General features: G+C 43.3%; 1 protein-coding gene across 3 annotated transcripts in view; it reads right to left on the bottom strand.

Moving 5' to 3' along the window:
- Positions 1–21,699, bottom strand: part of dnai4 (dynein axonemal intermediate chain 4) — a 190,416-nt gene that overhangs the window by 143,703 nt on the left and 25,014 nt on the right. For all 3 annotated transcript variants that reach the window (XM_069938375.1, XM_069938374.1, XM_069938376.1), the window contains 5 exons: positions 20,949–21,135; positions 12,252–12,433; positions 11,453–11,559; positions 10,040–10,196; positions 720–859 (listed from right to left, as the gene is read on the bottom strand). In XM_069938375.1, coding sequence (XP_069794476.1) covers positions 720–859; positions 10,040–10,196; positions 11,453–11,559; positions 12,252–12,433; positions 20,949–21,135 — 773 coding nt within the window. The remainder of the gene's footprint in view (positions 1–719; positions 860–10,039; positions 10,197–11,452; positions 11,560–12,251; positions 12,434–20,948; positions 21,136–21,699) is intronic.

Below are 21,699 nucleotides of genomic sequence, written 5' to 3' on the forward strand. Positions count from 1 at the left end.
TAATCACATGTGAATTATTTGATTACAAATTTAAAACAGTGGAGCACAGGGGCAAATAAAGGGAAAAATTGTCCTTGTCCCAAACATGATAGAGGGCACTGTATATAACCAATGTTTTGGGCTTTGGCCCTTCATCAAGAGATCAACCAAAAGCAGACAGGCACCTGACTAAAATGACAGGGGGAAGAGGAAAGAAAGGGCAGAGGGGGAGCACTGGTCAACATGCAAGAGGCCATGAATAGGAGGACAGGAGAGAAAAGCTGAGAATTGATCAGGAGGGAGGCAGTACCAGTGTGAATGCAGAGATGGAGAAAAGGAGGACAGAGGAATGGGGAGAGAGAGGCAGAGCTGAGGAAAGAGTACATTGGTATAGAGAAAAAGGGGGAGGGGCCCAACACAAACTGTTCTTCACTATGTCCAGTGCAATGGTGCAATCTCCCAGAGGCAACCCATTTCAATTCCCTTTTATATTTCCAAGTGACGTGTCTGTCCATGGTCTCGTGCACTGCCAAATGAGGCTGCCCACAAGCTGGAGGAGGAACACCTCATTATCCATCTGAGCATCCTCCAATCACCTGCATTGACATCAACTTCTACAGTTTCTGTTGAGTCTGTTTAATGAAAAGAAAAAAAGACCATACACAATTGGCATCACGGTCAGTACTGACATAGTGGCTGTAGGGCCTGTTCTTTTCCAAATTCTATGGTCGATTATTTACCTTGTTCTTTTGTATTAATTTTGTCACACTGAATCTCTTTGGATTTTCGTGCTCCAGTAAATGTCTGTGCCATCCTTTCAATGTAACGATCATTGCCAAACCGCTCTTTGCAGTGTTCAATATATAGCACATTTCTTTTCCTTGAAATTAAAAAAAAATTGCAATAACCCATGTTACTAATGAGTAGAGGAAATGAGAACAGAAGCAAAGTTAAGCATTAACTACAATTTTAAAGTTCGAAGTTCAGTTTGATTGCCTGAATACATACATGATATCACTGAGATTCTTTCCTGCAGGTGAAGCAGAATTATCACTTATTGGTAGTGCAAAAAAAACTGTACTCATGAAGATATATACATGTAATCAATCTGACTGTGCAATAGAGAGAGAAAAAAATCAATAAAGTGCAAAAGTAAGGTGGTATGAGTCATATGGATCCTATACCTCTTTCCTGATGGTAGCATCAAGAACAGAGAGTGTGCTGGATGGTGTGAATCCTTGATGAGTGATGCTGCTCTCTAATGGCAGCATTCTCTGTAGATGCTCTCGATAGTGTGAAGGTTTTTGCCTGTGATGTCCTGGGTTGCGTCCATGCTCTTTTGCAGGGCTTCCACTCAGAGGTATTGGTGCCCCACAACAGTCAGCACACTTTCCACTATAGACCTGCAGAAGTTTGAAAGGTTTTTGATATCATACCAAACCTCTGCAAAGTCCTGAGGAAGTAGAGCCGCTGATGTGTTTTCTTCCCTAGTATGCTGGGTCCAGGAAAGGTCCTCCGAGATAGAGACTCTCAGGAATTTAAATTTGCTCACTTTCTCTACCTCTGATCCCCCAATGATCACTGGATCGTACACCTCTGGCTTTCCCCTCCTCAAGTCCACAATCAATTCCTTGGTTTTGGTGACATTGAATGTGGTTGTTGTTGGTATGAGCCAAGTTTTCAATCTCCTTCTTGTATGCTGATTCATAACCCCTTTGTATACAATCTATTCCTGTTATGTCATCAGCCAACATGTAGATGGTGTTGCTGTCACACTAAGCCACACAGTTAAAGATGTAAAGTGAGTGGAGCAGGGGGCTAGGTACTCAGCCCTGTGGTACTTCAGTACTGATAGAGATTGTGAAGGAGATGTTCTTACCAATCTTCACTGATTGGGGTCTGGAGGTAAGGAAATCCAGGATCCAATTACATAGTGGGGTATTGAGACCCAGGTCTTGGAGTTTACTAATCAGTTTTGAAGAGATGATGGTGTTGAATGCCAAACTCTAGTGAATAAAGAGCATCCTAATGTATACATCTTTGCTGTTCGAGTGTTCCAGGGCTTTGTGTAGAGTGAGTAAGATGGAATCCACCATAGATCTGTTGCCCCATTAGGCAAATTGGAATGATCCATAATTGACACTTAGACGGGAGCTGATATGCTTCAACACATTCTTTTTGGGCACCAATTGGTGCCCAAAATCAAGGATTCACACCATCCAGCACACCAATTTGCAACAGATGTTTACCACACACAGCTGGAGTGAGATGTTGAAGATATCGTGAATAAATTAGCAGGTTGTTCAGTACTCAGTACAGGTACTCCAAACTAGACACTTTCCTTGGATTCACTCTCCTGAAGGCACCCTGCACATCTTCCTCAGATACTTACAGTAGAGGATTGTCAGGGGACATGGGAGTGCTAGTGGTTCTTCTTTGTTCTGATAGTCAAATCGAATGTAGAAGGAAATGTTTTCATCTGAGGGTGAAGCTTTGCTGTCTCCTACTGCACCAGATTTAACTTTGTAGCAGGTTAAGTCATTTAGACCTTGCCACATTTGTCAGATGTTCCATTTTCATCCGGAATATCCAGTTCATTGGGGAGATACCTTTTTATAGGTCATGCCTGGTTCTTGTGTAATATTCTGGATATTCAGAATTAAATGTCTGTGATCTGGCTCTCAGCAGTTTCTGGATTTCATTGTATATTCAGGGATTCTGATTGGAGACACAATCATTCACAGCTGTTTTGAGAAAGTCTGCAATGGCCATGGTGTAATTATTCAGATCTTCAGCTGAGTCTTGAACACTGCCTAATCTATTGATTCGAGGCAGTCCTGAAACCATTCTTCAGTTACTTGCAACCATCTTCTTGCTGTCCCGATCTCTCTAGCCCTGCTTTTTAAGTTCTATTTCTATAAAGACTGAAGGGGCACAGCCAGTTGTTCCAACTTACCAAACTGGTAACTATCCTGTAACTTTAAATGTAATCATTGGACTTGATCATTACTGACACAACAGTTCCAGAATATGCCACAATTAAAAAATGTAGTTTACCCTGCAAATTGTAATCAAATTATTTGTAAGAATGAAATAATGCCAGATTTAATTTGATTCAAGCTCTTTTCCAGATCTTTTAATTTATACATCTATTCTAATTTAAAAATTGTACAAAATTTCAGTTGCTCTTCTAATAATCTTTGGCTTGGCTTCGCGGACGAAGATTTATGGAGGGGGTAAAAAGTCCACGTCAGCTGCAGGCTCGTTTGTGGCTGACAAGTCCGATGCGGGACAGGCAGACACGGTTGCAGCAGTTGCAGGGGAAAATTGGTTGGTTGGGGTTGGGTGTTGGGTTTTTCCTCCTTTGCCTTTTGTCAGTGAGGTGGGCTCTGCGGTCTTCTTCAAAGGAGGTTGCTGCCCGCCAAACTGTGAGGCGCCAAGATGCACGGTTTGAGGCGTTATCAGCCCACTGGCGGTAATACTGAACCTGAAATAACAAGTGCTTTACAAATTTTTACATTGGGATCATTCTCAATGGGGGCTATATGGGCCCCTTGGGAACTTCAGCATATTTAAGAGAAGCTACAGACAGAAATCATAAAAAAATATGCAATCAGTAGGAAAGAAGTACTGAAGAAGCCAATTAAACTTGATTTCTTCACAAAGAAGGGAGTATGACCGAGTATATAGATATATTTTAGGGAGATAAATTGGGGAAGGTTTTTTTTTTTTAAAGAGTAGGTCAAACACTAAAACAGATCTTATTTGAAATACTTGAACTCTGTTAATGCTAGACATATCGGGGCGTCACAGCTTTTGCAAGAGCTTTGAAGAGTGCTCAAGTGACTTCACTAATGGATTGTTGTTTACAAAAGGCAACAGAAGAAAGAGCATGTCAGAGCCGCTGCTATCTGGAAGAGAGCTTGCTGTTGTAAGAGGGTCATCTGGTTTTGCAAGTAGAGAGAGTCAAACAGGCTTTCTCTCTGAGAGAAAGATACAGAGATCACTAGTACAGTGTTATTGCCAGCAGAAGTAGCTGGGACTGGAACAGGACAACCTGGCAAGCTTATGAAAAGCCTATTTTTAAGACGGCCTGGTCAAAGCCCTTGTGGTTCATGCAAGAGGAGGACTGGATGTCTAATGTTTCACTTGGAATAAGGGAAACAAAAAGGAACTCTGTGGTGACCTGAAAGAAAGAGGTTATCATCTGGAGAACCCTGAAGGGGCAAGTTTGGTCAACAAGACACTGAAGTGGCTGATTAAAAAGGAACAACAAATCTCTCTCTGAAAACCGTCAAGAACCTTCCTGAGTGGTAACCGTTTATCTTTCAAGCACAAAAGCCTAGTGAACTTTATAAATGTTAAATTCTGTGCACAGTATAAGAATTGCCTGCAACCAGTGAACTTGGAGGGTAGTTTTAGGGAAGAGCAAGGAGAGGCCTAAAGTTGAGGTTCTGGATTGGAAAAAAGCAAATTTCGAAGGAATAAGAAGGGATTTGGGGAGTATTAAGTGGGACAGGATATTTTCAGGTAAGGATGTTAATGAAAAATGGAGGATATTCAAAAAAGAAATTTTGAGGGTACAGAGTAATTATGTCCCAGTGTGGATCAAAGGAAAGGCTGGAAGTCATAGGGAGGCTTGGTTTTCGAGGAATATTGGAGAAAAAGGGAGGTGTACAAGAGGTATAAGGAGCAGGGAGCTGAGAAGTTGAAGGAGTACTACAAGGAGTGTAGAAGGAATCTTAAGAAAGAATTAGAAAGGCCAAAAAAAGGCATGAAGAGGCTTTGGCTGACAGAGTAAAAATAAATCCAAAGGGTTTCTATAAGTACATTAAAAGTAAAAGATTAGTGAGAGATAAAATTGGACCCCTTGTAGATAGTGAGGGTAGGATGAGTGAGAAGTCTGAGGAAATGGGGGAAATTTTGAATGATTTCTTTGCCTCGGTATTCACTAGGGAAAAAAATGTTGAACCAGTTGAAGTAAAGAAAAATAGTGGGGAGGTCATGAAGGATAACCGAGGAGGTAGTGATGGCTGTGTTAAAAAAGATAAAGGTGGATAAATCTCCCGGACCGGACAAAATATTCCCTAGGACACTCAGGGAGGCTAGTGGACAGTTAGTGGGGCCATTAACAGAGATATTTATGATGTCACTGGCCACGGGGGTGGTGCCAAAGGATTGGAGGGTGGCGCATGTGGTTCCTCTGTTTAAGAAAGGGTCCAAATGCAAACCTGGGAATTATAGGCCTGTAAGTCTGACGTCTGTGGTGGGCAAGTTGATGGAAAGTGTTCTGAGGGATGCTATTTACAAATTTTTGGAGGTACAGGGATTGATAGGGAGTAATCATCATGGTTTTGTCAGGGGCAGATCATGCTTTACAAACCTGATTGAGTTCTTCGAGGGGGTTACAAAAAAGGTTGATGAAGGGAAAGCTGTGGATGTTGTCTATTTGGACTTTAGTAAAGCTTTTGACAAAGTTCCCCACAGGAGGTTAGGAAAAAAGGTGGAGGCATTAGGTATAAATAAAGAGGCAGTGAAATGGATTCAGCAGTGGTTGGATGGGAGGTGTCAGAGAGTAGTGGTAGAAAATTGTTTGTCCAATTGGAGGCCGGTGACTAGTAGAGTTCCTCAGGGTTCGGTCCTGGGTCCACTATTATTTGTTATATATATTAACGATCTGGATGTAGGGGTGGAGAATTGGATAAGCAAGTTTGCGGATGACACAAAAGATTGGTGGTGTTGTGGACAGTGAGGTAGATTACCGTAGATTAAAAGGTGATTTAGGAGGGCTGGAGGTGTGGGCTGAGAAATGGCTGATGGAATTTAATACAGATAAATGTGAGATGCTACATTTTGGAAAGGCAAATTTAAATAGGTCATATACATTGAATGGTAGACAATTGAGGAGTGCAGAGCAACAAAGGGATTTAGGAGTTATGGTAAATAGTACCCTCAAGGCTGATACTCAGGTAGATGGTGTGGTGAAGAAGGCATTTGGAATGTTGGCCTTCATAAATCGGAGTATTGAATTCAAGAGTAGGGAGGTTATGATGAAATTGTACAAGGCACTGGTGAGGCCAAATTTGGAGTACTGTGTACAGTTTTGGTCACCAAATTAAAGGAAAGATATAAACAAAATAGAGAGAGTGTAGAGAAAGTTCACAAGAATGTTGACAGGATTTCAGGGTCTGAGTTACAGGGAAAGTTTGTGCAGACTGGGGCTTTTTTCTCTGGAGCGTAGAAGATTGAGAGGGGACTTGATAGAGGTGTTTAAGATTTTAAAAGGGACAGACAGAGTAAATGTGGATAGGCTTTTTCAATTAAGAAAGGGGGAGATTCAAACTAGAGGGCATGGTTTAAGATTGAAGGGGGAAAATTATAAGGCGAACATGAGGGGAAATTTCTTTACGCAGAGGGTGGTGGGGATGTGGAATGAGCTTCCGGCAGACATGGTCGAGGCGGGATCATTGGTTACATTTAAGGAAAGACTGGATCGTTACATGGATAGGAGGGGACTAGAGGGGTATGGACCGGGTGCTGGTCAGTGGGATTAGGAGGGTGGGGATTTGCTACGGCATGGACTAGTAGGGCCGAACTGGCCTGTTCTGTGATGTAAGTGGTTATATGGTTATATGGAGAAGTGAGATTGGAATGTGAACCAAAGAACCTTTCTGAATTTACACACACATTACATACACGTGCACTTAGAATTAGAAGGGGGTTAAGTTAAGTAAGTCAATATAGTCAAGTTAGAGTGTGATTCTATTTTCATGTTTAAAGATAATTATAAGTAACATTTGTTTAAGTAACCATTTGTCTTGGTGAATATCTATTGTTGCTGGGTTTTAGAGTCCTCTGGGCTCATAACAGGAGCTCAAAAACTTTGAGCAGAGTCCCAAGGGGGGCCATAGCCAATACAAAAGGTTAAGAATAGCTGGACTAGACTCTGCACATTGTATCTGCAAATTAGCATTTTAACTGAATCTGGTTGCATCTATTTTATGTGCCTAGTAACACAAAAGTCTGAAGATGGTACAATAGCTAGCCTGATCGCTCACAGACTCTGTACTCCCATCCACTGATTAAATCTTTGTAAGCCGTTGCCTTAAGATGGCAACCAACATCATAAAGGACCTCCATTACCTTGGTCACAACTTCTTAATGCTACCTTTGGGTAAAGGGTGCAGAAGCCTGAAGACCAGCATCTTTTGGTTCAAGAAAAAGTTTCTTTCCAACAGCTATCAGGATCTTGAGCATCCCCTTGTTATACTAATCAATGACTGCTCTGATAGCACAAGAGGACTTTCATCTTGCACTACAGTTACTGTGAATATTAACTATATATTTTTAAAAATTTAAATTTAGACATACAACACAGTAACAGGCCATTTCAGCCCATGAGTCCATGCCACCCAATTTACCTACAATCCCCGGTGTGTTTCAAACAGTGGGAGGAAATCAGAGCCCCTGGGGAAAACACATGCAAACACGGAGAAAATGTACAAACTCCTTACAGACAGTGCCTGATTCTAACCACAACACCAACCATGCTGCCCAATTTATTTATTATCTCTTTTCAAATTAACGTATACTATTATAGTTTTTTCTGTTATGAAATTCCAGTTTTGCTGCAGAAAGTAAGAATATTGATGTACAATACATCAAACAATGTACATGACAATGAACTCACCATCATTATCCATATTTTTAAGGCAGAGGTAAAAAGATTCTCATAAGCAAGGTGGTGAAAGATTGTGGCAGATGGACAAGAATGCAGAGTTTTAATTTTAGTCAGAGCAGGCATGATCTTATTTATTGGTGGAGCATGCTCGAAGGGCCAAGTGGCATACTCCTACTCCTAATTCAAATATTCAAGTACAAAAGATATAGGTGATGTTACAAGTTCTTTAGAGTGGCCAAGAATACAACATGTCCAGTTTCCTGACAGGGAAGTGCCTGATAAAAATGCTTTTAGAGTTGAAAGGTATGATCATGTTCATTGTCCTGAACATTTGTCACAAAATACATTGTTTTGCTGCAGCATTATTGTGCATTGCAGATACAAACTTTTCCATGAATAAAATTTCTGTAAATTCCCTATTTAAAATAAATAATTAATGCAAAAGAAGAGAAAAAAAAATGAAGTAGTGTCTATGGATCATTGTCCATTCAGAAATCTGATGGCAGAGGGAAAGAAGCTGTTATTGTACTGTTGGGTGTTTGTCTTCAGGCTCCAGTATTTCCTTACTGATAGTAGCAGTGAGAAGAAGGCATGGCCTGGGTGGTGTGTCCTTTATGATAGAGGCTAATTTCTTGAGATATACCTTTTTTGCGAATATTTTTTTTCAAAAAGTATACATCGTAACATTTTAAATACAGAAAATATTAAACTTTTTTCTCACAAACACAACTTAGTCCCTCCCTCCCACCCCCCCCCCCTTCCATACATACAGATACATTCACCGTCAGAGCTTACATATATTTTAAGTATATAAACTACAGTTGGGGAAACTACATTTATATATATATATATGATAGTTACTTTTATATTTTTTTGTTCCTTTTTATTACTGTATCTAGGCTCCTATATGGTCCAGGTTTGGCTGCCAGACCTTTACAAAAGTGTCATTTATTCTTTAAGTTATATGATTTTTTTTTCCCTATAGGTATACAGCTGTTCATTTCCACAGTTCATCGTGCTATAAGTAGAGGGGAATCGGACTTCCAAGTGATCACGATATTTTTTTTTCGCTCCCACCAGTGCCACTTTTATAAATGAGATTTGATATTTGGTCAATTTGTCGCTTATTTCCATGAAATTACCTAATAGATATAATTCTGGGTCGCCCAAGATGGCCACTCCTGTTATCCTGGTTAATTTTTCTGTGATTTATTGCCAAAATGGCCTCACTTTTGTGCATGACCATGTGGCATGTAAAAAAGTTCCTGTCTCAGTCCCACATCTAAAACTTTCGGCTTTTGATTTGTATAACTTTTGTGGGGCAAGATACAATTGGTGTAAAATATTATACTGAATCAGTCCATATCTTGCATTTATAATTGATGTCACATCATCCTTACACTAATCTGACCAGCTTCATTCTAAAATCACCACACCAAAGTCCAACTCCCATCTTTCCCTTGACCTCTGAAACCCTGGTTTTGCACTTTTGCTCTGGAGAGCATAGTATATTTTTGCTATAAATTTGGATGTATTCCCCATTCAAACCATTCATTCAGTTTCACTAATTTCAGGTGGGGTCTATGTTGGTCCCCATCTTACTCTTGAGATTGATCCAAACTGGAGAAAACAAAAGAAGATCCTATTGGCCTCTCCATATTTGTGATTCCTTAATATATCTTATACCTTTGTCATACCATGAATTTAATATTCTATTGGCCATGTTCATAGGCAATAACACATTTTTACACAATGGTGCTTTTATTGATATCCCTACTTTTTTTTTCCTATACATTCATTCATTTCTTGCCATGTTCTAATCATATGTATTAGAAGGGCGTCATCCATCTTTTTCTTTAATGATTTGAAACTTCATTTATAGATAAAATCAATGAGGAGGAAAAGGAGGATCTTGCATTATATTTTCCTGTCTCACTTAATAAATATCATTTCATATTGGACCTGCAATGATGGTTAACAGTTTAGCCAACTGGGTCTTGTTATACAGTGGAGCTTCTTGTGACTTCACCCGGCATAACCCCCCCACCCACAATCTATTCCTTATTTTGGCAATTCTAGAATGTGGAGACCAAGAGAATAGATTCTGGCTACCAGCAAAATTCTGCTGATAGCTTAGATAAAAGATAACATAGCTATCCTTAGCATTACAACAGGATACTATGGGTATCACTTTATACTGGCCAAAGGTAAACTGAATACATACAAAGAGAGATCAGATAAAATCAGGTACAAATGCAATCCTTTACACATCCTGGGTAGTTCAGCAGACTAAACAATAGCCAGACCACTTTGATTGAGCTATATAAATGGTAAAATAATCAAGTAATTTGGTATGATATATATGATAAAAACACTTACTTGACAGCTTCTGCTTCCCCTGAATCCACTGAAACCATTTCAACTGGAAGATCCAGAAAGGTATATGTTTCAGTCTCTGTCAGGTACACATCAACAATCTTATTAAGTTCATCATCTGTCTGTAGTTCTCGTACATCCTCTCTCCGCACTTGGTCATCTAAAATCATAAACCTTTATGAAGGGCACAGAATAGTAATCAGGATTATCACCTAAAAATTTGAAAGATTTGTTTAATTCTGAGAGAAAATTTTTCTGCAGATTTATAACTAAAGATCATCAATTTAAGCCCAACAACTAAACAGCAATGAGGAAGCATACAGGAGAGATCTAGAACAGCAAGTTGAGAGGAGTCACACCAACAACCTTGCATACAGCGTTAGCAAAACCAAAGAGATGATTGTGAACTTCAGGAAGAAGTCAGGAGAACATGAAACAGACCTCATTGAGGGCTCAGCAGTGGAGAGGGTCAAGAACTTCCTGGATGTCAATTTCTCCGAGCATCTGTCTTGGAGCCTCCATGTCGATGCAACCATGAAGAAGGTTTGTCAACGGCTATACTTTGTGAGGAGTTTAAGGAGATTCAGTATGTCACCAAAGACTCTCGAAAATTTTGACAGGTGTACCATGGAGAGCATTCTAGCTAGCTGTATCTCTGTTTGGAATGGAGATGCCAATTCTCAGGTCAAGAAAAAAAACTCCAGAGGGTTGTTAACTCAGCCTGCGACATCACAGGTACAAGACTTCACTCCATCAAGGCAGTGTCTCAAGAAAGCAGCCCTCAAGGACCCTCACCATCCAGGCCATGGCCTCTTCATTCTGCTACCATTGGGAAAAAGGTACAAGAGCTTGAAGACAAGTAGTCAGTGACACAAGGACAGCTTCTTCCATTCTGCTATCAGATTCTTGAATGAACAATAGACCACAAACACTGCTTTACTTTGACTTTTTATTTATTTTGTTACGTGGATTATAGAAATGCTTGTATTGTGATCCTGCAATATGAATGTTGTGGCAATAAATTATAATTATGATTCTAAAGAATAAGGAGAACAGCTGGGTGAAGTTTTCTGAGATATGGTGGGTTAAGAAAATAGCAAAGGAAAAGTTAAAATACCTTGCTTTTTCAGAAAACTTGTATTGGTGCAGCAAGGATCCAAAATACCTCCTTCCCTGCCTAAATATGTTACCCTTTAACTTTCCCATTCTCTAGATCAGGGATCAGTCAAAGAATATCTGGTTAACACTTTAGCTGTAATCAAGTAATACATGACCAAAACTATTTTTTGTGAATCAGTAACATCAGATATCGGCAACAAAACATTGCCCTTCTTGCTACATCCCAGTTATTTATTTACTTGTGTATTCAAATGTTACACTTATAAATAAGCCATCATATATTGTGACAAATCTTACATTGCACACTTGGAGCATCACGTTGAACACCAGCATCTCTGATCTCATCCATTGAATCTGAAAAAGTACGACTTGATTGGGAGATACTAGCACTGTCAAAAGTAGACCTGTGGATTAAAAAAAAAAGAACATGGATCCTTTTATCAATACATTTACATGCAGGTAAATACAGCCCAAGACTTTTAGATCAAATGTTTGTCTTTGCTTCTTATGAAAGCACTACTCTCTGTTATATAATACACACTAGAGTTCTGAAAAAAAACTATTAGCCAGAAGAGTTCAGGTCAATACCACAGTGAAACCCGTGTTCAGAGATACGCATGGACCCATTCAACTAACCCAATGGTTTTCAAACCCCCCCCACCCCCCCCCCCCCCCCACCACCAGGCTCACATTCCAGCTAAAGCAATCTCCATGCCAAAAGTGCTCTAAGATTGGCAAGGGATTGCTTAAGGTGGTGAGTGGGAATGGAAGGTTGAGAATCACTGTTCTAGACCCAATTGTTACTGAAATATTTTGCGTGAGAAAAATTGTCATTGGCCCATTTCCTTTGGAGTTATGAAACCGAGCACATAACGAGTCAATTAGGTACGATTATTACAGTGGTTTTCAAACTTTTTCTTTCCACTCTCATACCATCTTAAGCAATCCCTTACTAACCACAGAGCACCTATGGCACAGGGATTGCTTAAGGTGGAATGTGAGTTTCGGTGCAGTTTGAAAACCACTGAGTTAACCCATTCTGAAACAATATCCAAAACATCAACAACATGCATTTTAAGCAAAAAAAGAGAACTACCTGGTAAAGGGTCCACCAAAACTAACATTCGCTGCAGTCTGGTAGACTGAACCAGTAAATGTATAGTCAGATGATGCCAGCTCTTGTGAGGAGAAAATTTTATTCTGCCTTGTTTGTGTGAAATTAGGATCCAAGAGAATGAGAGGACGAGGAGTGACATCTTTTCCATTTTCATCAAATATCTAGAAAGGGGGTATAAACACTAGAGTCATTTGAAAAAAGATAGGTAAGATATTCAATAAGAATTCATTAACTGACTAGACTGGCATCAATGTCAGCCTGGGTGCTCCGATCAGTGTTCTCTCAGCAATGTCTCAAAGCTAGCCTAGGCAACCCTTATTGCTGCCACAATGTTATTCCTCCAGCCCCTCAGCACTGCTTCACAATTGGCCTGGTTGCTTCTCTAAATGTGTCATTTACCAGTACACATCAGTTAATTAAGTTCCAGATAACTGAGCTTCAGTCACAATGGTGATAAATCAATGAACATTTCAAATAAAATAAAGATCTCATGTAAGGCTCAACATTTACTTCTTTGTATTCTTCACTCCAATCAATAGGATGCTCTGAGCTTATTCAATGAGGATTCTCCACTCCCTATGGAGGACTCTCTCACACCTCAAGCCTTGTTCCTCCTCTTGGGCACCCAGTTCTGGCCTTCTGGCTGCTCTGAATTATTTTATTTCCAACCACTGAAGAGACATTAACTACCTTGACTTCTCTATTCCATTTAATCTCATCCCTCAGAACACATCGTCTTATACTCTCTCTGCACCAATCACAAACTTGCCATAAAGCCTGTAGACGAGTGGTGCGGTTGTAGTCTGATGTATTGACCTCTACCTTGCAGAGGCCAGATGGCAACTCTCAGACACCTCCTCTTACACCTTAAACAGGACCCTTCCAAGAAAAATAAGTGACTGTCTTCCTCACTTTCACTGACTTTATAACTCCAGAAATCTCCCTTCCATAGCCTCATTGTTACCCAACCCTGCTCTGCCCAGTTCTACCTCCGACCCAAATCCACAATCTCAACTGCCTTGATTGGCCCATGGCTTCTACATGTTGCTGCCCACCAAATTCATATCATATCTCAACTTCATTTTGTGCCCCTTGATCCAGTCCCTTCCCACTTCATGTGCTCTTCACCCCTTTAATAACTTTCAGTTCCATGGCCCTGACCACCTGATTTTCACCATGAATGTCCCGTCCCTGTACATTTTGATCCTCCATAGGAAAGCCCTCAAGACTATCCACTTCTTCTTGGATACAGTCCCCAACCACCACCTCCCTCCTCCATAGCAAAACTGGTACTCAACCTCAATAACTTCTGCTTCGACTTGTCTCCTTTTCTACAAATCAAAGATGTAGCCATGGGTACTCATATGGAGACCACTATGCTTGTCTTTTTGTTGGCAAAATGGAAAATACATGTGGCAAACCTATACAAGCAATGCTCCCAACTTTTAAAGTTTTATTTATAACTACATTGGCGCTGCATCCTGCCCATATGATGAGTTTGTTAATTTTATCAACTAGGCCAGCAGCTTCTCCCCTGCCCTCAAATTGGTAGACTTCTTCCCTTTTTTCAATCTCTCTGTTGCCAACTCGATAAACAGAACATCTAGCAATATCTTTTATATATACACTCCCACAGTGATCTTCATTACACCTCTCCAACCAGTCTTCTGTAAGGATTCTGTTCCCTTGTATTTCTGTCTGTCTGTCTCCCTCTCCCCCATTTCAGGACTTCTTCAGTAAATATGGCTACCCCTCCACTGCCTCAATGCAGCCCTCACCCACATCTCCTCCATTTGCTGTACATCTGCCCTCGCCCCATCCCTGCCTCCTTCTCAGACAATAACAGTGTTAGGGTTCTCCTTGTCCTCACTTACCACCCTACATGCAACATTTTATCCGTAATTTCTGTCACCTACCATGGGATCCCACCACCAGACATCTTCCCCTCCCCATCTGCTTTCCATATAGATCATTTTCTCCATGACTCCCTTGTCCACATATCCCTTCCTTTTAATCCCCCATCACCACCCCTAGCACATATCACTGCAACCACAAAATAATCTACACCTCCAACACCACCTACCCCTCACCACCATTTGAGGCCCAAGATGTCTTTCCAAGTGAGACAACACTTCACCTGTTAATCTGCAAGGACATTTATTGTATCCAGTGCTCCCAATACGGTCTCCTCTACATCAGGAAACTGGTGAGGTCCGTTATTCAGGAAGAGGTGCTTATTGAGCACTTTCGCTCAGTGTGCTGCAACAACCAGCATCTCCCAGTGGCCAACTACTTCAATTCCACTTCCATTTTCCACACTGACATGTCTGTCCATGCACTGTGTATTACCATGTTGGGGCCATGTGTAAATTGGAGGAAAATCTCCTAATCAGTCTCAGTAGTCTCAAATTAACAGCATAATATCAACTTTGAATTTCCAGTAGCCCCTTTAGCTCCACCCACCCCACTTTCCCTCATCTCTCAGGCCACATTTCTGCTTCCCTTTCCCATCCCCATTCCTCACTACCTCTCATCTACATCTTGTAATGCATGTTGAAAGAACCAAAGACTTCTTGATCCAAACCAAGGCTTTTATTAACTAAAAGACTGGAGCATATCACAAGTAGGTCAACCAGTCCAGAATGACCTGGTCTGGCTAGGAGCAATCCTTTAAGACCTGCCAGTAGGTGTGGCTACACTCTCAGCCAATCACAGTGATCCTACACTTCCATCTGTACATACGTACATATACACATTGGTGATAGAATCTGTACTATCACACACCTTCTTTCCTCCAGCCGCTATAGACAATAGACAAAAGGAGCTGGAGTAGGCCCTTCGGCCCGTCGAGCCAGCACCACCATTTTACAGATCATAAATCTCTTCCATAAATCATAAAACATTACAGCACAGAAAACAGGTCCTTCAGCCATTCTAGTCTGTACCAAACTATTATTCTGCCTAGACCCACTGATTTGCACTCAATCCATAGCCCTCCATGCCCCTCCCATCCATATACATCCAATTTTTTCTTAAATTTGAAAAATGAGCCCACATTCACCACTTCAACTGGCAGATTGTTTGCCCACCATTCTCTATGTGAAGATGTTTTCCCTCATGTTCCCCCTAAATTTTTCCCCTTTCACTCTTAACCCATGCCCTCTGGTTTGTATCTCACCTACTCTCAGTGGAAAAGTATACTTGCATTTACTCTATCTGTCCCCCTCATACTTCTACGCTCCAGGGAATAAAGTCCTAATCTGATTAACCTTTCCCTGTAACTCAGTTCCTGAGAACTCAGCACATGCTAGTAAATCTATTCTGCACTCTTTTAATTTATTGATATCTTTCCTGTAGTTATGTGTCCAAAACTGCTCACAATATCCACATTTGGCCTCACAATGTCTTACAGAACTTTAACATAACTGTGGGGAGGCACAGTTGGCATAGCAGTTAGCAGAATGCTTTTACAGCACCAGTGATTGGGACAAGACCAGGGTTTGAATCCTGTCCTCTCTTTAAGGAGTTTGTATGTTCTCCCCGTGTCTGCTTGGGTTTTCTCCATGGGCTCCAGTTTCCTTCCACCATTCAAAAATGTACCAGTGGTGTTGGTTAATGGGGTGCAAGTTGGGCAGTAAGGACTCATGGGCCAAAATGGACTGTTACTGTGCCATATGTCTTCTTCTTTGGCTTGGCTTCGCGGACGAAGTTTTATGGAGGGGTAAATGTCCACATCAGCTGCAGGCTCGTTTGTGGCTGACAAGTCCGATGCGGGACAGGCAGACACGGTTGCAGCGGAAAATTGGTTGGTTGGGGTTGGGTGTTGGGTTTTTCCTCCTTTGTCTTTTGTCAGTGATGTGGGCTCTGCAGTCTTCTTCAAAGGAGGTTGCTGCCCGCCGAACTGTGAGGTGCCAAGATGCACGGTTTGAAGCGATATCAGCCCACTGGCGGGGGTCAATGTGGCAGGCACCAAGAGATTTCTTTAGGCAGTCCTTGTACCTCTTCTTTGGTGCACCTCTGTCTCGGTGGCCAGTGGAGACTTGCCATATAACACGATCTTGGGAAGGCGATGGTCCTCCATTCTGGAGACGTGACCTACCCAGCGCAGTTGGATCTTCAGCAGCGTGGATACGATGCTGTCGGCCTCTGCCATCTCGAGTACTTCGATGTTAGGGATGAAGTCGCTCCAATGAATGTTGAGGATGGAGCGGAGACAACACTGGTGGAAGCATTCTAGGTGCCGTAGGTGATGCCGGTAGAGGACCCATGATTTGGAGCCGAACAGGAGTGTGGGTATGACAACGGCTCTGTATACGCTAATCTTTGAGGTTTTTCAGTTGGTTGTTTTTCTAGACTCTTTTGTGTAGTCTTCCAAAGGCGCTATTTGCCTTGGCGAGTCTGTTGTCTATCTCGTTGTCGATCCTTGCATCCGATGAAATAGTGCAGCCGAAACTGGTTGACCGTTTTGAGTTTTGTGTGCCCGATGGAGATGTGGGGAGGCTGGTAGTCATGGTGGAGAGCTGGCTGATGGAGGACCTCACTTTTCTTCAGGCCGAATTCCAGGCCAAACATTTTGGCAGTTTCCGCAAAACAGGACGTCAAGCGCTGAAGGGCTGGCTCTGAATGGACAAATAAAGCGGCATCGTCTGCAAAGATTAGTTAACGGACAAGTTGCTCTTGTATCTTGGTGTGAGCTTGCAGGCGCCTCAGATTGAAGAGACTGCCATCCGTGCAGTACCGGATGTAAACAGCGTCTTCATTGTTGAGGTCTTTCATAGCTTGGTTCAGCATCATGCTGAAGAAGATTGAAGAGGGTTGGTGCGAGAACGCAGCCTTGCTTCACGCCATTGTTAATGGAGAAGGGTTCAGAGAGCTCATTGCTGTATCTGACCCGACTTTGTTGGTTTTCGTGCAGTTGGATAACCATGTTGAGGAACTTTGGGGGGCATCCGAGGCGCTCTAGTATTTGCCAAAGCCCTTTCCTGCTCATGGTGTCGAAGTCTTTGGTGAGGTCAACAAAGGTGATGTAGAGTCCTTTGTTCTCCGCACTTTTCTTGGAGCTGTCTGAGGGCAAAGACCATGTCAGTAGGTCCTCTGTTTGCGCGAAAGCCGCACTGTGATTCTGGGAGAACATTCTTGGCGACACTAGGTATTATTCTATTTAGGAGAATCCTAGCAAAGATTTTGCCTGCAATGGAGAGCAGCGTGATTCCCCTGTAGTTTGAGCAGTCTAACTTCTCGCCTTTGTTTTTGTACAAGGTGATGATGATGGCATCACGAAGGTCCTGAGGCAGCTTTCCTTGGTCCCAGCAGAGCTTGAAAAACTCAACCAGTTTGGCATGCAGAGTTTTGCCGCCAGCCTTCCAGACCTCTGGGGGAGGAATTCCATCTATACCTGCAGCTTTGCCACTTTTCAGTTGTTCGATTGCCTTATATGTCTCTTCCCGGGTGAGGACCTCATCCAGCTCTAGCCTTAGGGGCTGTTGAGGGAGCTGGAGCAGGGCGGAATCTTGGACTGAGCAGTTGGCACTGAAAAGAGATTGGAAGTGTTCTGACCATCGGTTGAGGATGGAGATCTTGTCACTGAGGAGGACTTTGCCGTCTGAGCTGCGCAGCAGGCTTTGGACTTGGGGTGAGGGGCTGTACACAGCCTTTAGAGCCTCGTAAAAATCCCTGAAGTCGCCAATGTCCACGCTGAGCTGGGTTCGTTTGGCGAGGCTAGCCCACCACTCAGTTTGGATCTCCCGGAGTTTGCGCGACGGAAGGCTTGTTTCTTCTCTGGCCAGGATGGCTTTGTAAGGTGAGCCTGGTGGGCAGCTTGCTTCTTTGCCAGCAGCTCCTGGATTTCCTGGTTGTTTTCGTCGAACCAGTGCTTGTTTTTCCTGGAGGAGAAACCCAGTACCTCTTCAGTGGATTGCAGTATGGTAGTCTTCAGCTGATCCCAGAGGGTTTCAGGGGACGAGTCCGTGAGGCGGATTGCATCGTCGAGCTTTGCTTTGAGGTTTGCCTGGAAGTTTCCTCTCACTTCGTCTGACTGCAGGTTTCCAACATTGAACCTCTTTCTGGGGGCTTTACTGTTCCTGGACTTTGGCTTGAGGTGAAGGTTGAGCTTGCAGCGAACCAGCCGGTGGTCAGTGTGGCATTTCGCGCTGGGCATGACCCTGGTGTGGAGCACATCTCGTTTGTCTCTTTCTCGCACCAGGACATAGTCCAGGAGGTGCCAGTGTTTGGATCGGGGATGCATCCAGGTAGTCTTCAGGCTGTCCCTCTGCTGAAAAAGGGTGCTTGTAATGACAAGCCGCTGTTCTGCGCAGAGCTCCAACAGGAAGCGCCCGTTGTTGTTGCACTTGCCGACACCATGCTTGCCCAGGATTCCTGGCCAGGTTTCTGAGTCTTTGCCAACACGAGCGTTGAAGTCGCCAAGGATGACAACCTTGTCGGCTGTAGGGATGCGTTGAATGAGGTTGCGCAGATCAGTGTAGAACTTGTCCTTTTCTGCTGGTTCCGCCTGGAGGGTTGGAGCATAGACACTGATGAGGTTGATGCGACGCTTGTTTTGAAGGGGGAGTCGCATGGACATGATCCGGTCCGAGTGGCCTGTCGGGAGGTTTTTGAGTTTGGAGGCAATGGAGTTCTTGACCATGAAGCCCACACCAGATAGGCGTCGCTCTTCCATAGGCTTGAAAGACCAGTAGAGTGTGTAGCCCGCGCCGCGTTCTTGGAGGCTGCCTACATCTGCAAGGCAGAATTCACTGAGAGCGGCTATGTCGATGTCAAGTCTGAGGAGTTCATGTGCGATGAGGGCAGACCGACATTCAGGTCGGTGGCTGTCAGCCTTGTCTAGCATGGTTCTGATGTTCCAGCATGCTAGCTTGAATTTGTAAGCATCTTTTGAGGGGGAGGACGTGAAGGGGGAGGATGTGGACACATCCTCGGGCCTGCGCAAAGGAGCTTTTAGGTGGAGTGCAGTGTGCGCTGTACTGGCCCCACCCTTTACACCCATGGTTCGTGTGCCGTGGCCAAGCACGCTGGGACGTAGCAGCGAGGTCCTTGGGTCATAGGTTTCATATCGGAGTGGCCTTCTCCTATGCATGTTTCTTACACGGGTTGGAGGAGCCTGCCTCCCCTCCTAGGTCGGACCATACAGCCCGGACCACTGCCAAGGCCGGGGCCACCGCCTCCCCCTCGCTTCTGCCCAGACCGGGGCCTCCGCCTGCCTCACTCGACCGAGGCCGGGGGGCCGCCGCCTGCCCCTCCCTTCTGCCCGGACCGGGGCCTCCGGCTGCCTCACTCGACCAAGGCCAGGGGGCCGCCGCCTCCCCCTCGCTTCTGCCCAGACCGGGGCCCCCGCCTGCCTCACTCGACCAAGGCCGCCGTCTCCCCTTCGCTTTTGCCCGGATCGGGGCCGCCGCCGCCGCTGCCTACCCTCTGCCCGGACCAGGGCCGGGGCCGCCGCTGCTTTCCCTGTGCCTGGACCAGGGCTGCTGCCTCATTTTTTTCTGCCCGGACCGGGGCCTCCGCCTGCCTCACTCGTCCGAGGCCGGGGCCGCCGCCTCCCCCTCCCCCTCGGTTTTGTCCGGATCGGGGTCTCCACCTGCCTCACTTATGTCTAAATGTCCAAATCCCAACTCCTATACTCAATACTTTGATTTATGAAGGCCAATATGCCAAAAACTGTCTTTACACTGCTATCTACCTGTGACAGTACTTTCAGGGAATTATGTATCTGTATCCCAGATCTGCAGGTTTTACCGCATCCCTCAATGTCCTACCATTTACCCTTAATGTCCTACCTTGGTTTATCCTTCCAAAATGCAACACCTCACATGTCTCTGCATGAAATTTAACTGTCATTTTTGGCCCATTTCTTCAGGTGGTCTAGATTCCTCTTCAAGCTTTGAATGCCTTCCTTGCTGTCCACAATGCCTCCAATATTTGTGTCATCTACAAACTTGCTGATCCAATTTACCATATTATGATCCAAATCATTGATATAGATGACAAACAGCACTGATCCTTGAGGCACACCACTAGTCACAGTCCTCCAGCCTCCACTACCACTCTCTAGCTTCTCCCATATAGCCAATGTCAAATCCAGTTTATTACTTCACCAGGAGTACTGAGCTTCTGAACCTTCCTGATCAACCTTCCTGTAACCTTGTCAAAGGCATCACTAAAGTCCATGTGGACAACATCCACAGTCTTTCCTTCATTAAAATTCCTGGTAACCTTCTTTCCTCCAATCAGAGTGCATCCTTCCCTGGTCACCTCCCCCTCCCTGGAACCTCTCAACTCCTTTTCGTTCACCTCCCACCTGCATTCACTTATCACCTACCAGCTGGTGCTCCTCCCCTATTCCTTACCCCACCTTTTTATTCAGCATCTGCCTGGTGGTCATTGCTATTCCTGATGAAGGGTTCTTGATGTGAAACATCTACTGTCTATTTCTTTCCATGGAAGCTATCTGAAGTGCTGAGTTCCTCCAGCACTTTGTGTGATACTTCTTAAATGCTGTCAGTGGCCCATCTTCAATTTTTTTAATGTTATGTAATGTCTAGCATCTACCCAAAGAACTTATAATGGCAAAATAAAAATTGATAAGCTGCTTATATAGAGAAATTTTGCAAAAAATGCAAATGTTCACGTCTACACATGATCCTCAACACCAAATCGTACCTGTGTTGGATATCGTCCTCCTGCACCATAACCTTTATCCAATAACTTGTCTGCCTGTAGACTTATCCTTGGCCGACCACTTGTACCTAGAAAACTTGAGGAGTTTCTGTGGCTGTGTTTACTGCCTATGTTCCCGATGCTGTTAGGAACAGAATGTTTCTTCAGACTCCCTCCAACTTTGGATAACCTACAATATCAAATAAAGATTCAAATATACTGCAGTGTTTTGGTAGGAGAATATTTAATATGAAAAAGATACTGAGGTGAAATTAAATGTGCAGGATATTTCTTGTCTGATACTTTTGATTTGTCATCTCTACTTTTACCAGGAGTGACAGAGCTATAACCATAAAGACACTGTCCTTTTATGACACAATTTAAACTGCTCTCCCTAAAAGGTTATCAGGGAAAAATTGCAGCTCAAAGCACTTGGCACTTCAAATTGCCCAAAAACTACAGATGGTACCCATCCTCCTTCAGAGTGAAATCATCACAAGGTACAAAAGCAAAATTGTGGAAGCTGAAAATTTGAATTAAAAACAGAAAATAATAGAAATACTCAGATCAGGCAGCACCTGCAAAAGCAAACACAAAGTTAACATTTCAGGTCAATAATCTTTCAAAAGTGTCCTTTTTTATCTCCACATAAAATAGTGAAATGTTCAACAAGCTGTGATCAACCAACATCATACCATGTTTTCCCAGTGCCTTCTCAATCATCACTGAAGACTTCAACCACACCAGCTTAAAG

Source organism: Narcine bancroftii, chromosome 5 (assembly GCF_036971445.1).
Source record: "Narcine bancroftii isolate sNarBan1 chromosome 5, sNarBan1.hap1, whole genome shotgun sequence".
NCBI classification, from domain to species: Eukaryota; Metazoa; Chordata; class Chondrichthyes; order Torpediniformes; family Narcinidae; genus Narcine; species Narcine bancroftii.